The sequence below is a fragment of the Gavia stellata genome, chromosome 25 (assembly GCF_030936135.1).
Source record: "Gavia stellata isolate bGavSte3 chromosome 25, bGavSte3.hap2, whole genome shotgun sequence".
NCBI lineage: Eukaryota > Metazoa > Chordata > Aves > Gaviiformes > Gaviidae > Gavia > Gavia stellata.
The window spans coordinates 7,785,532-7,797,788 of record NC_082618.1 but is presented as its reverse complement, the minus strand read 5'-3'; the positions used below and the strand labels follow the sequence as shown (position 1 = coordinate 7,797,788).

The 12,257-nt window shown below is 54.3% G+C and overlaps 1 protein-coding gene across 1 annotated transcript; it reads right to left on the bottom strand.

Annotated features, from left to right (window-relative positions):
• Positions 1–7,463: 7,463 nt before the first annotated feature.
• CRYBA1 (crystallin beta A1) lies at positions 7,464–12,150 on the bottom strand. Its single transcript, XM_059829128.1, is given in 8 exon segments — positions 7,464–7,611; positions 7,755–7,897; positions 8,428–8,569; positions 10,206–10,324; positions 10,572–10,691; positions 11,271–11,335; positions 12,119–12,131; positions 12,133–12,150. Coding segments are annotated over 8 exon segments (768 nt in total).
• Positions 12,151–12,257: the final 107 nt, after the last annotated feature.

Genomic DNA, 12,257 nt, shown 5'->3' with positions numbered 1-12,257 from the left:
GTTCCATTAAAGAAAAAAAAAAAAAAAGAAAAAAAAGAAAAAGGAAAAAAAAAAAAGACAAAACCAAACCCTGTTTTGCTCACCTGGGGTCTGCGCTGTCCTGGTACCCTCGCCCCCAGATCCACTTTCGGGGCTGGCGCGATGCAGAAGGTGGACAGCAATAACCCATGCTGAATCTGACCCTGCCTCTTTAGAAAGATCTGAGTCTTGCTGAGTATCTGAGGACGCTCATCTTGGCCTAGTCCAGTCCGTCTTCTAAACAGCGAAAGAAGTGCTGAAAGAAACACGGTTTAAGTGATGGGTTGGGTTGTTTTTTCCCCGACATTCGTCCCTACTGCTTCTCGCTGCGCGTGGCCCCTTGACGGTGGTACCCATCCAGAAATACCCTCTGCAGCTTCTCTGCTGTATTTCTGACCATCCTCTCTTCAAATGTCTGTCTGTCTGTCTCCATGAGCTCCACGGCGTGTGCTCAGTGCTAAGCAGTTAGGAAATCCTCTCTCTGAGCTCCTGTAGCTCCGGCTCACCGGCACAGGCGGTATTTCTGGGATAGACTATTGCCTAGAGCCAGGCAGGACCGTGGAAGAAACTTCCTCGTGCCGTCATGTAACTTGCCCTGTCGCTATCTGCAGTCCTCCCGAAGTCCTCACGCAATTCTTTACTGAGCACTTATTAAAAATATCTTAAGATTTAATCTGTTTTCTGATTATTTTTGTGTAAACTTATAAAAAAAAAAAAAGGAAAAAAAAAACCCTGAAATTGAGCTGTGACTAATTTAGCACATTTAAATAATGCTAAGGTGTTACTGATAAGTCTCATGTTTTGGTTTTCTTTGTTTTGTTTTTGTTTGACTCAGAGTATTAGTACTGTAGCATAAACCAAATACACCCCGGGAAGGGGTGCAGCAGCCTTCTCTCCCGGGTCTGCACCCGAGGGTGTCTGTGCGCACACACGTGCGGGGGGGCGAGGAGCTGGCGGTGCGTGTGCGAGCATCTTACTCGCGTAAGGAGAGCGAGCGTGTATTTATTTGTGCCATTGTTTTCATTACACTGAGTAAGTTTTAAAACAAAAACCCTTCAATACGTGTAGTATCGGAAAGTGGCACTAAGGGTGAAATCATGACCTATTTTTTTATTAGCTATGAAGATACTAATTCAGGGTAAGGCTTCTCTCCCGTTTCTGTTCCCGTTGGGGGTCCGATGAGCCCCTTTCCTCCGGTTCCCTTGCCAGGCTGTCTATTTATTGCAGTAAGGATTCCTGCATGGGCAGGGGCTGTCTCCTTTCTCCTCCGGTCTTTCCCCACCGCCCCTCCTCTGCCGGCAGGTCCTGTCGGGTGTCTTGTACAGGGTCTCGTGTAGCGGAGGCTGGAGTGCGATCCAGCATGGGGTCTGCTCTCTCTTTGGTGGATCAGGGAGTGTTTCCTCCACTCCAAGAGATGGTTTAAAAGCTGCTCCGTGCTCCCGTCTCCGTTGGGGACCTTCAGCTCCCCTGCTCCCTCCCACTCCGCCTGTCTGGTGGATTGGCAACGCGATGGCTTTCGAGGTTTGGTTGGAGTTTGGTTTTGGTTTAAACCCACCTCAGTTGTCCACAAGACCTGTTTTCGTCGTTAAAAATCTCTTTGTCTCTTTGACAATGTGGGTATAGCTCCAGGGCACGGTTTCTGTCGCTAACCCACTTCAAACCTTTCCGAACTGTAAATCCCACTGTTTGCCTTTCATAGCTGCTGTGAACGTCTTTGAAACGTGGAAGAAAAACCCAATTCTCGTTAGGTTGTGAGTATGCCAGCTATTCGGCGGCTGGGAGCGGGTGACAGGGTGAATTGGCTAGCTAAATCGAAAGGAAAATCCCTTCCTCCTTGGGAAAAAAAAGAGAAGGAGAGAGCTAGAAGTTGTCCTCTCGGTTGCGTGTGTAATTAGTGCTTTTCACCTTTGAGAGAGTGTTACCGTAGCACGATAGCATCCTTTCCAGAAGCGGCCGGTGGGTGACCTCAGGGACATCTGGGAGCGATGGCATTCACAGGTGTCTTGCAGGACTGCTGGTAGTTTTCCTCTGCGTTCAGTTTTTGCTCTTGATTCAGCGTTTTCAGTACATTGCTATGGTGTCCGAAGCTTTCAGGAGTCTCGTCTTTAGAAGATTTTTCTGTACGTACGTCCGTAGTGATTTGTTTTCCTTACAGAGGCTGTTTACAAGGGAGATGGTCGAGGTCAGGAGGGGAGAGAACAAGGCTACACCTAATTTCAAGCTGCTACACATTTTCACACCGGTGCGTAAGGCAGGAGGAGGGCTGGGGCTGGAGGAGCGCTGGCGGGGTGGAGTAGCTGAAGAAGCCAGAGTAGCGCTAGCTTTGGCCACCGCGAGAGCGGTTTATCCACGCGAAAAAACCCCTAGGACAAGCGGTTGAGAAGCAGGAACCCGGGCTAGTGCGCAGGAGAAGATCTCGGTCTGCGCTGCCGGACACGCTGCCCTCCAGAGCTGACAGAGCTTTAGACATTTGCACAATACGTGTTACGCCACAGGGTAAGGCTGGCTTCCTTGTGTCCTGCTCGAGATCCTCAAAAGCGGCATCGCTCAGCAGCGAGACGCCGAAGCAGCGGACGTCTGGGCAGGTACAAGAGAGCTCCGCGGTGGCCTTGTGTTCGGGGCATGAGACCCTCGGAGGTGTCGGGCTGCTCTGTCCTGGGACGGGAGCAAAAGTCATACCTGTGCTTTCGCCAGGGGATGCTGAGCTGTATTTATCTTGACTGTTAATCGGAAAGCTTCGTATAACGTGTCCAGAGCTCTAAAGCCATTTTGTAAGATAGCGGTATCCCTTTTCTACAGCCTTATTAATGAGCTAGAGTATCTTGAAAAAGAAGAAAAAAAAAATAGCTCATTTCTTTCTGTGGTATGAAACTTGTGTACTGCGAACATATGAACGTTTAGCAAAACCACAACTTACAGTTTTCTTAAAAAACAAAAAAAAACCCAACAAAAAAAACCCCTGTCTGCTTTCCATACGGTCTTTCCTCAGGTGCTAAATAAGGGTTCCAAAAATGGATACTGCTTTAGGAGTTCCTGCTTTATTCTTAAAATACATATTTTTTTGCTTAGGTGTTGTAAAGATATTTTAACAAGAATGTTTTTTTAATGTAAATAAGATTGTGTCTTTAATTTTTGTTTTATCTCCTTTTTGTCTATATTGAATAGTCTAATTTTCATTTTATCCTTTTGAGAAGGACCCTCTTATGACCTTCCTTGAAGACATTTCATTAAGTGTTGCTGCATTTAAGAATGAATCTACAACTGTTCATTGTCTTGGATTAATGCTGCTGCTGCTATAAGTAACCCTGAAAATCAAGAATGTGTGATGCACTTTTTTTTACATGACCATATAGTTCCTCTGCGGATAGTCGAACCCTCCTGTAACACAGCCACTAACTCTGCGGGTAGCGTAGGAACTGGGGGAGCCGGAGAGGGGTGTACCTGATTTTGGTGCTGACCTACGGGAATTTCTATGCAAACGCAAGCAAAGGAGAACTCTTAACTTGAGAGAACACTGTGCAGTTTTATTTTTTTTTCCCTCTCCTTCCTTTTCTCAAGCTGCTATTGGAAGGGTAGTGCAAATCCCTGAGGTTTTCAACTTCTTCCTCCACGGCTGGTGGCGCGGGGAAGATGCTGAGTAACTCGTAAGGTAGAAAAATCTCAATCCCGTCTCTGGTTTTAAAATTTTGTTTTCTGTTTGAATCTCTCTATGGAAGGAAATTGCTCATCTCTGCGAAAAGATCTTTTTAATGCTTTATCTCAATGTGAAGTTAACCAGCAGTATTAACGATTGCATGGCCTCCTTCCCACCCGTGCCTGCGGCGCTGGGGAGTCCTAGGCTCCTTCTCCAGCTGCCCTCGGGTGCCGGGGAACGGTCGGTGCCCCGAGTCGGGTGTATTCTGAGGAAGAAGCGAGGCCAGGCCATCTACCCGGCCGAAACCTGACGGCTGAGGCGTGAAAGCCCACGGCTTAGGGAGTAGTGGAGGGAGGTCTCGTTGCATGGAGGTGCTGCCGCGGGGCGCAGGCAGGTCCAGAACCTCTTGTCTTCATGGGTCACACCTGGACCACCGCGGGGGGGTGCGTACCGTGAAGGAGGAGTTCACTGGAGGGGAAAAAAGGGAATTCACTTGACTATTTATAGAAGATCCTTTAGGAAAATAAAGTACCTCTGTAAAGCGAGGGAAGAGTAAGAAAGTTCTGAAGTCGTGTAGGAAAAACACTCGGGGATTACAACTGCCTGGAAAATAGCATGTAAATACCATAGGCCAGAACTCTCTGCCTGTTTAATTAGTTTATCCAGCATCCTTTTCTTTTTAGCCAGCGTTTGCTTTTTGACACACACGTGTGTGTGTACATCTGACTAAATGTGCCTTGCGTGTGTGCTTAGTCTTGCTGAAGAGAGTTTGTAGTGGCGTGCGAGCTGCTGGGACGTGGCGTGGGACGGCCGGGCTCCTGCCTGGCAGCACGATGACCGTGCCCCATCTACAGTCGAGGGTTCGTCACTGTCCCGGTGACCCAGCGGATCGAAATGAGACTTGGACTCGAGCCTGCGTAGTGGCTGTCTTACAGTTTGGGGACGATGTCCTGTGGGGTGGCACCTTTCCTTTCCTAACACGAGCTGTTGTCTGTGACTTTGGAGGGGAGTTGGGGGGAGAGAAAGAGAAGCTGCTTTGCTGTTCTCCTGCGGACAAAAATGAGCGTTGCCATGCTTTGCCTGCAAAGCGAAAACAAGTGAAGGTCTGGAACCGGCTTTGCTCTGGAGTTAGGGCTCTCTGCGGCGCCAGGGACCCCGTTACCCAGGGGATTTATTCCCTTCCAGGTTGTGGTTCTTGTTACTGTGGGGTTTTTTCAGTTTTTTTGTAAAGGAGAAGTAAACACACCTTGCTTAAAGTTAACAAAATAGAAATGCTTGTTTGCAGTCAGTGACTCAGAATACGAAGCTGTGCAATTCTTGTCTCTTCATCTCTCTCCCGACTCACTTGCCCCAATGTGTGATTTCTGTCCGAGTCTTTCTGTACTTCTGCCACTGTAAATGTGAAAGCTTGCTTGCATTATTTTTTAGAAATGCATTTTGCACACTCGGGTTTCGCTGAAGCTCCGTGAAAAGGTTAGTTTGAAGCAGATGAATAAAGCTATGCACATGTTTTGAAAGTTTAATTTGTGTCTCATTACCAGAAGTGACTTATCTGCCCTCTTTTGCATTCCTGTGCTGTCATTGCCTGCATTATCTTCACCATCTCAGAGGGTATGATGTAAGGTGACAGTTCTTTGCTGACAGCTGTAGCAGAAAACTGGCGCTTCTTGATTTTTTTAGTAGCCTATCTCTCTCCTTTGCTTTCTCTGTATCTCTCTGTATAGCTATATAAATATATATATTATTTTTTTATTTTAAAGAGCCTACTTTAGTAATTGAATTGGAGGGAGCGAGGTCTGCTGGCTTGTGTTTCAGATACACTTCGTACTGTCAGATGAATGAGTGCCCTTTTTTCCTCTGGTCGAGAGCGCGGTGGTGGTACCCACCGGCGCCCCGCCGGGCGTGCGGGTGGCGATGGGGACGGGGAGCGTGCGGCTCGGCCCCACGCGAAGCAGCTTTGAGGAGGGGATGGAGATCGGTCAGCCGCGTTGCAGGCTGGTGGCGTGGGCAAACTTGAGGCTTCTAATGACAACATCCGCAGAAGAGAGACCCTACTGTTGTGTATTCTCGCTGTGAAGCGGGAGGGACGGGCTTCCTCGCTGTCCCCGCTGCGGGGGCTGTAGTTCATGGCCCATGGAGCGGAGGGTGGGCTCCCACCGGTCTCCGGGGCAAGAGCTTTATTTTGGTTTTGTTTTCGTGAGTCGGGTGCATTGGGTTGTAGGTACCACCTTTGGAAACTTGTTGCTTAGCCCAGAGCCTTTGTGCAGGAGAGTCGGGATTCTGTGACGGGAGAAGGACCCTGACAGCTTTCTCCTCGTGTTCCCTTTGCCATGGCAGAAATTTGTACTAACTTGACAGCTTTTTTTCATACAGAACAGGGCTGCTTTTCTATCTACCATCACACGTGTACTTACACACCTTCAGCGGCTTGCAAGCCTCTGAAGGTCCTCAACTTGTTTACTGGGGGGACAGTTGCCCCTCTCTCCCCCCTCCCCTGAATATTTCAGTGTTAAGGGCGGTGCGAAACACAACCGCGCGCTTCAACTCCGAGCTGGGGCCGGAGCCGTCTCCTCTCCTGCCCCCCCCACCCCGTCAATAAGTTCTCATTTCGTTCGGTTTCCTGGTGTGTATTAAAATCGCCGCGAGGGGTTGTGCTCTACCTGCTCAGGAGCTGAATTACCTCTGACCCGCGGAGAGGGGCAGCCCCTCTTTGTTGTCGATGTTGTAGTGTGCGACCACACGGATCGGTAAAGGTAGTCTTTGTTTCCTTCTCCCTCCCTGGTATTTCCGATTAGGTTAATGCACTCTGTGTGCCCAGCTGGAAAAGTGTAGGCATTTTCCCGGTCGTGAGAGGGTGGCTAGAAGAGTTAGTGTAATACCTGCTGTAGCTGTGTCTGGCGCAGCCCCTTGCGCTGGTATGAGTGATGTCACGGACTGTAAGGATAGGTAATGTCCATGAGCTGTAATGGCATGATGTATCTTTACCAATGATGTCATACTTCACACTAAATGTTTAAAAAAAAAAAAAAGTTACCTGAAATTTTGTTTATTCTGCACCAACAGGTCTTCAAAATTTATCCAAATTTTATTATTTTATCAGGAAAAAAAAGAAATTTGTGTAGATCGAATACGTTAAGACAGACAATAAGTGATGTAAATTGTTGAATAAAAATTTTAAAGTTTGTGGGTGTCAGTGTGACTTTCTTTTTTGCGCTCTCAGGGAGCATCCCTTGGCCCCGGGGATGCTGCGTGGCCACCGACCGACTTTTGGTCCCTCAGGTCTGGCGGCACTGCCCGCAAAGCCCACGAGCAGCGGGGCGCGGGTGGCTGTGCGTACGTGGGTGCCCGGTGCTGGCGGGGCGAGGGGCCAGGAGTGCAATATCCTCTACCTTGACTGGGGAAAGGGAGGGCAGGGAGGAAAGAAAGCCACGCGGCTGCAGAGCTGTGGCCACCAAGGATTTGGCTGCTGTGTTTGTGCGTGCGACAGTCGGGGGATGAACGTGCCTTGGTGTGAGCCCCACCGGGCTTCAGTCCTGGTTAAACTGGGCAGGGAAGAGTCTGGTCCCTGCTGCTGGGATGGGGATGTGTGACTTCAAGCCCAAACACAACAGCAAACACCCACCAAGCTGGTTTATCTTTTTCTTTCAGTCACATTTATTGGCAATTGTGGCAGTTGGTACCGTTTGGGAGTGTTGTTCCATAAGCAGTTGCAGTACAAGAAGGGGTGGTTATTTCAGGAGGGGAGTATTAGCACCAAAAGGGAGCCGGTGAGCTTTAGAAACCTTGCAGAGATGTACTGGAAAGTGGGGAGCTACTGCTGGACACGCCGGATGGATTGGATCTGGGAGGTCTGGGCGTGCGAACCCCACTCTCTCCAGTGCTTGTAGTCTCCTCCGTGGTGGTCGGACTCCAGGATGTACTGGTAGCCACGGTACCCGGGGTACTGGTAGCAAACCCAGCTGGAAGAAAAGGAGTCGTCAGGCGGCCGAAGGGGGAAAAAGAGGTAAGCAAGGGGGTTACAGGGTGTCCCCCCTCCAGCTGTGGTAGCACAGCGATGGCAGCGGTGTGTTCTGCTGCTCGTGGCCCTTTGCCCATCACTCACGCGCCACACTGGATCTTCATGGAGCCCACTTCGTTGTTGGCCCAGCCCATGGCTTGCAGCGAGGGGTAGTCGTCGCTTATCTCCCACTGGCGGCCGATGAAGTTGTCTTTCTCGAAGATGGTGATCTTGGATTCCTTGTGATTCTGGGGGGGGAAGAGCAGGGGGTGAGAGGGAGGCAGTGCTCTCTCCCTGGCGTGGATGGGGATGGTGGGGTGATGGCTGTCCCTCCCTGTGGCATTGCTTGGAGCATTTCCTGGAGAGGGAGGTGTTCAGACCCTGGGCTGGTTTTTTTTTGGGGTGGGGGAGCCTGCTTTTCCCAAAGCCCAGATGTGTGGAGGTGCTCAGCCAGGATGGGGCAGGGGTTGGCCTGGGAGGTGTCAGTGGCAGCTATGCCACGGCTACCGTCTCAGGCTGGCTGTCCCCCAGCTCTGAGCACGTACAGCTGGCCCAGAAGTTCCCTTAAAAGTTTTGGAAAACAGGGCAGAAAGAGAAAATCCTGCTGGGTGTGGGGGTGAAGAGCTGAGCCCACCTTGAGGAGCCTCTGACACCCACAGAGCCCCTGGCATGGCTGTGTTTGCCCTTCCTAACCTCACTCCCTTGGCCTGGTGCTATTGCCTGCGACATTTTAATGGGATCAGAGACACGAGAGCTCCGTTGGAGCCAGGACACTCACAGCGGAGCAGACGGGGCGGAAGGACATCAGGCGCTCAATGTGGTAGGCGTTGCTGCCGCTCCAGGCGTCCCAGCGTGGGTACTCTCCCCTCTCCAGGATGAACTGCTGCCCGCAGAAGCCGGTGTGCTCATAACCGACCCAGCTGCAAAAACAGAGCAAGGGCTGCCAGGGCTTCCTGCAGCAGCTCTGGGCCTCCTGCTCGGGGCTGGCACCGGGGCACAGATGTAGGTGCGAGGAGGAGGTTGGGGTCTGGCTTCTGCCCACAAGTCCGGGAGGAAAGGAAGCGGTACTGGATGTGTAACCGCGTCTGGTGCCTGGGAGGCAGCCCGCATGGCAGCGCCGGCATCCCCTGGCTGTGGCGGCTGATGGGGTCCCTCCCTCAAGGGGCCCAGCCTGCGAGGGTGGCTCCCTTTCCCCTAACTGCTCTGTGGTTATTTACGCAGATCGGCATCACGTTGGGATGCCGCAGGACACCCCCAGCTGCCCTTCTCTCCCAAAGGCCTCATTTCTTACTTGTTTCCCAATTACAACCCGGCAGAGCTGGAAAGACCTGAATTCCTAATACTCAAACCAGGCAGAACCCATCTGGCTCTGGGCAGGGCAGGAGCCTGTTGCCTTTCCCCTTTCTGGGTCCCCCTCTGCTGAAAACAAACAAGGAGAGGTGAGAGAGATGCCTCCACCCTGCAGGACACATTTTGCAAGCCCTGGTGTTGCCCACACTGTTGCCCAGTGCCCGTCCCCAGGGTGGGGACCTCTCCTGGGGACGTCCCCTTACAGGGACTGGGGACAGGACAGCCGCAGCTGAGCGTGGAGGCAGAGGCTGGGCTGAGGGCTGGAAGGGCTGAGGCTGTGCAGCCCACAGACCCCCTGCTTACGGGGTACGCGGGGCGCTGAGGGGCATGCTGAGCCGGGGGGGTCGAGGGCCTCTTGCCACTGACCCAAACTCAGTCCCGATCCCGTGTCCCGCAGTCAGCCTCCCCTCCCATGAAAGGTGACCAGCCTGATTAGGAACACGTCAACTGGAGCAGTGAGCTGATTACGGCGTGAGCATGCATGCCGCTGTAATCCCATTAGCATTACAAATACTAAATATAGCAGTGCAAATCTATCTTGTCTGCTTCCCCGGCCCCAGCGGGATGCTAGCCGTGGGGACCGCTCCTTACACACAGCGTCTCAGGGCAGCTCAGGAGATGTCTTGCCTGTGCCAGGGAAGATTCCTGCGCACAGGGAGAAGCTGGGCTCTGCTCCCTACCTATCAGCAACTGAGGCAGCCCAGCGCAGGCTGCGTGAAGGCTCTGCTCTGGCCCTGGGGAGCTGCATGGTGTGGGGAGAGCACTGGGCAGAGCAGGGCTGGGCCCTGGGGCAAGAAAAATGGTTCTCTAGGCAAGGTGCTTCATGGAGCTACACAGGCGGATGGGGACCAGGCTGAGCTCAAAAGCCGCTCAGCGAGCACCGATCTTTGCTGCACCCTTGGGCAGCGTCCCTGTGGGGCACTGGGGAGCTCCAAACCTGGCTGCTCCCAGGCTGCGGGAGGCAGTTTCAGATGATGCCAAAGGCGCTGCTGCTGTCCTCTGGCCCTGCGTTGGTGTCAGTGCTGCCCAGGGTTGGCTGCTCTACCCTGGCAGGGTGAGATCCGCTGTGCCTGGCTTCCCCTGGCTGCGGTGCTTGGCTCCAGCTAAACACAGCGACGACAGCTGGCCTCGCTCCACGCTCAGGCACCCCTTGCCCCGCCAGCCCGCCCAGGAAAGCGTCCCCACCACTGGCTGCCGGGTACTCACGCGCCACACTCCACCTTCACGGAGCGAATGTTGTCGAAGCCACATTCCATGATGTTTGGACAGGCCGACGTGAACTCCATCCTCTTGCCCTGGAAGTTTTCTTGGTCGTACACGGTGATCTGGAACGGAGAGTGAGCTGCCGAGTTGGGAACTGCCTGGCAGCAGCCCCAGGCGATTCAGCGCCTCTTCGAGACCGAGGATCGCGCTCCATCCGGGGAAGAGCCAGCGGAGGCTGCACTGGGCACCCCTCTAGGCTGGGACGCAGCCCCGCATGCCTCTGCGCATCCCTGCACTGGTGGCCCCGCGGCGCCCTGCCTTGGTGTCAGGGGAGCCAAATGCCGGCCCCCGCTCCGCTCTCCTGCTCACCCCTGCGGAGATCAGTTCCCGGGGCAGCGGTGCCGTCCGGAGAGAGGAGCGGAGCCGTTCTGGGACGGGCGGGTGGCAGGGCTGTGGTTGGCGGTTCTCCTGGCCTCTGCTCCGAATGCTCTAGGGCAAAGAGGATTAACGGGGGAAAGGACGAGGGGAATTCCCCGGGGGGCTGCAGCTGATGCTCTCCTCTCCCACGACAGCTCCAGGCTTTGGCGGGGTGCGCCCCACTTGCGCACGTGCTCTTCTCCCTCTCGGCTCCCTGCTCAAACTGTGTCTCCGGAGCTGTTGCCAGACCCCTCAGGGCTGCTCCCCACCTTGCTCTGTCGTGCCCACCGCCCCCTTTGCAGCCCTCGTGCCTGCCCGCCCTGCCAGCCTGCCTGCACTGACAGAGGGCAAATAACAGCGTGTGGCTTTTGGGGACTGCTGTGACTGCCTGGCACAGGACGACTGGTAAGAGCAGGGCATGGCGGGGCCAGGGTGCTGCAGAGAGGCTTATGAAAAACACCCGGAAGGTGTTTGAGCAGCCAAGAGGCAAGTTCCCATGGGCAGAGGACAGGGGTGCCTTGCTTCCTGTGCTCCCCCCACCTCACTGCCTGCTGTGCAGCTTTCCTGGCCCTGGAAGACTGGCTTTGCCCCTCTCCCTGTCCCCCACCTGCACACCGGGAAAGGCGAGATACAGGGGGTGCGAGGACATACCTTCCACGGGCCCATGGGGACAGGCAGAGGGTTTGTCTGAGCCATCTTTGCTGCTGGAACGGTGTCTGGAGAAGGAAGGAAAAGCTGTTTGCACTGCAGCATGCCCCTGTGCATCCCTGCTGCCTGCTCTTGGGGCTGGGGGACGACTCTGTGCCCGCCGCCCATGGTGCCTGTTGGAAGGCAGCTGCCCTGCTGCTGAGGACAAGCCATGCCAGGCACAGCAAAACCCTCTTGCTAGCCACAGGATGGGGTGGAGGGCACGGCGGAGGGGCTCCGGGACACGTCCAAAGCAGGGTGCTCCCTTCTCACCGCCGCGGTGCCCCTTCCCTCCTCCCAGCCGTGGCATGGAGCCTGCGTGCCCGCTGGGACACAGTGCCCGGCTCCCCGTTATACTTCCCTGAGGCCAGGCCATCGCTAGGAAAAACACCCCTGAGCTGGAGTGGGGAGCTGCAGTGGGAGACATGGGCTGCCCGGTACCCGGCAGCATCCAGCAGACCGGCCTGCTCCCCTCTACCTGCCCCAGCACCCCGGCTGTGCCTCCCTTGGGAGTCACGGTGGGCTCCCATGGATAGCCCCAGCTAATGGTGGAAGATGCCAACCGGTGTGCCGTGCCGGGGGCCGGGGCCAGGTGGGTGCCAGGAGTGGGGTGCCCCAGGGTAGAGGGGCTCTCAGCCACCCTGGCTGCCAGCGGGGACGTGTGAGCCTGTCTTTTGCCGCGGGGAACGGCGATGGTCCTCTGGGTGTCATTTGCCACTGGGCAGGAGGAAGGGTGTCTGCCTGGCCGGCCGGCGGCAGCAAGCACGAACCGGGGCGAGGTGGGGGAGGTATGAATCGGTCTCAGGACTCACCTAGCTCAGGCGGTTACTGCTGCTTCACCCATGTAATGTTTGCCTACTTCAGCGGCTCAGCTTTTATAGGGTGCTGCTGGCCGGGAGCTGGTGCCAGCGTTTGTAGAGCTGTCAGCACAATGCGTGCTCTGGCATTGTC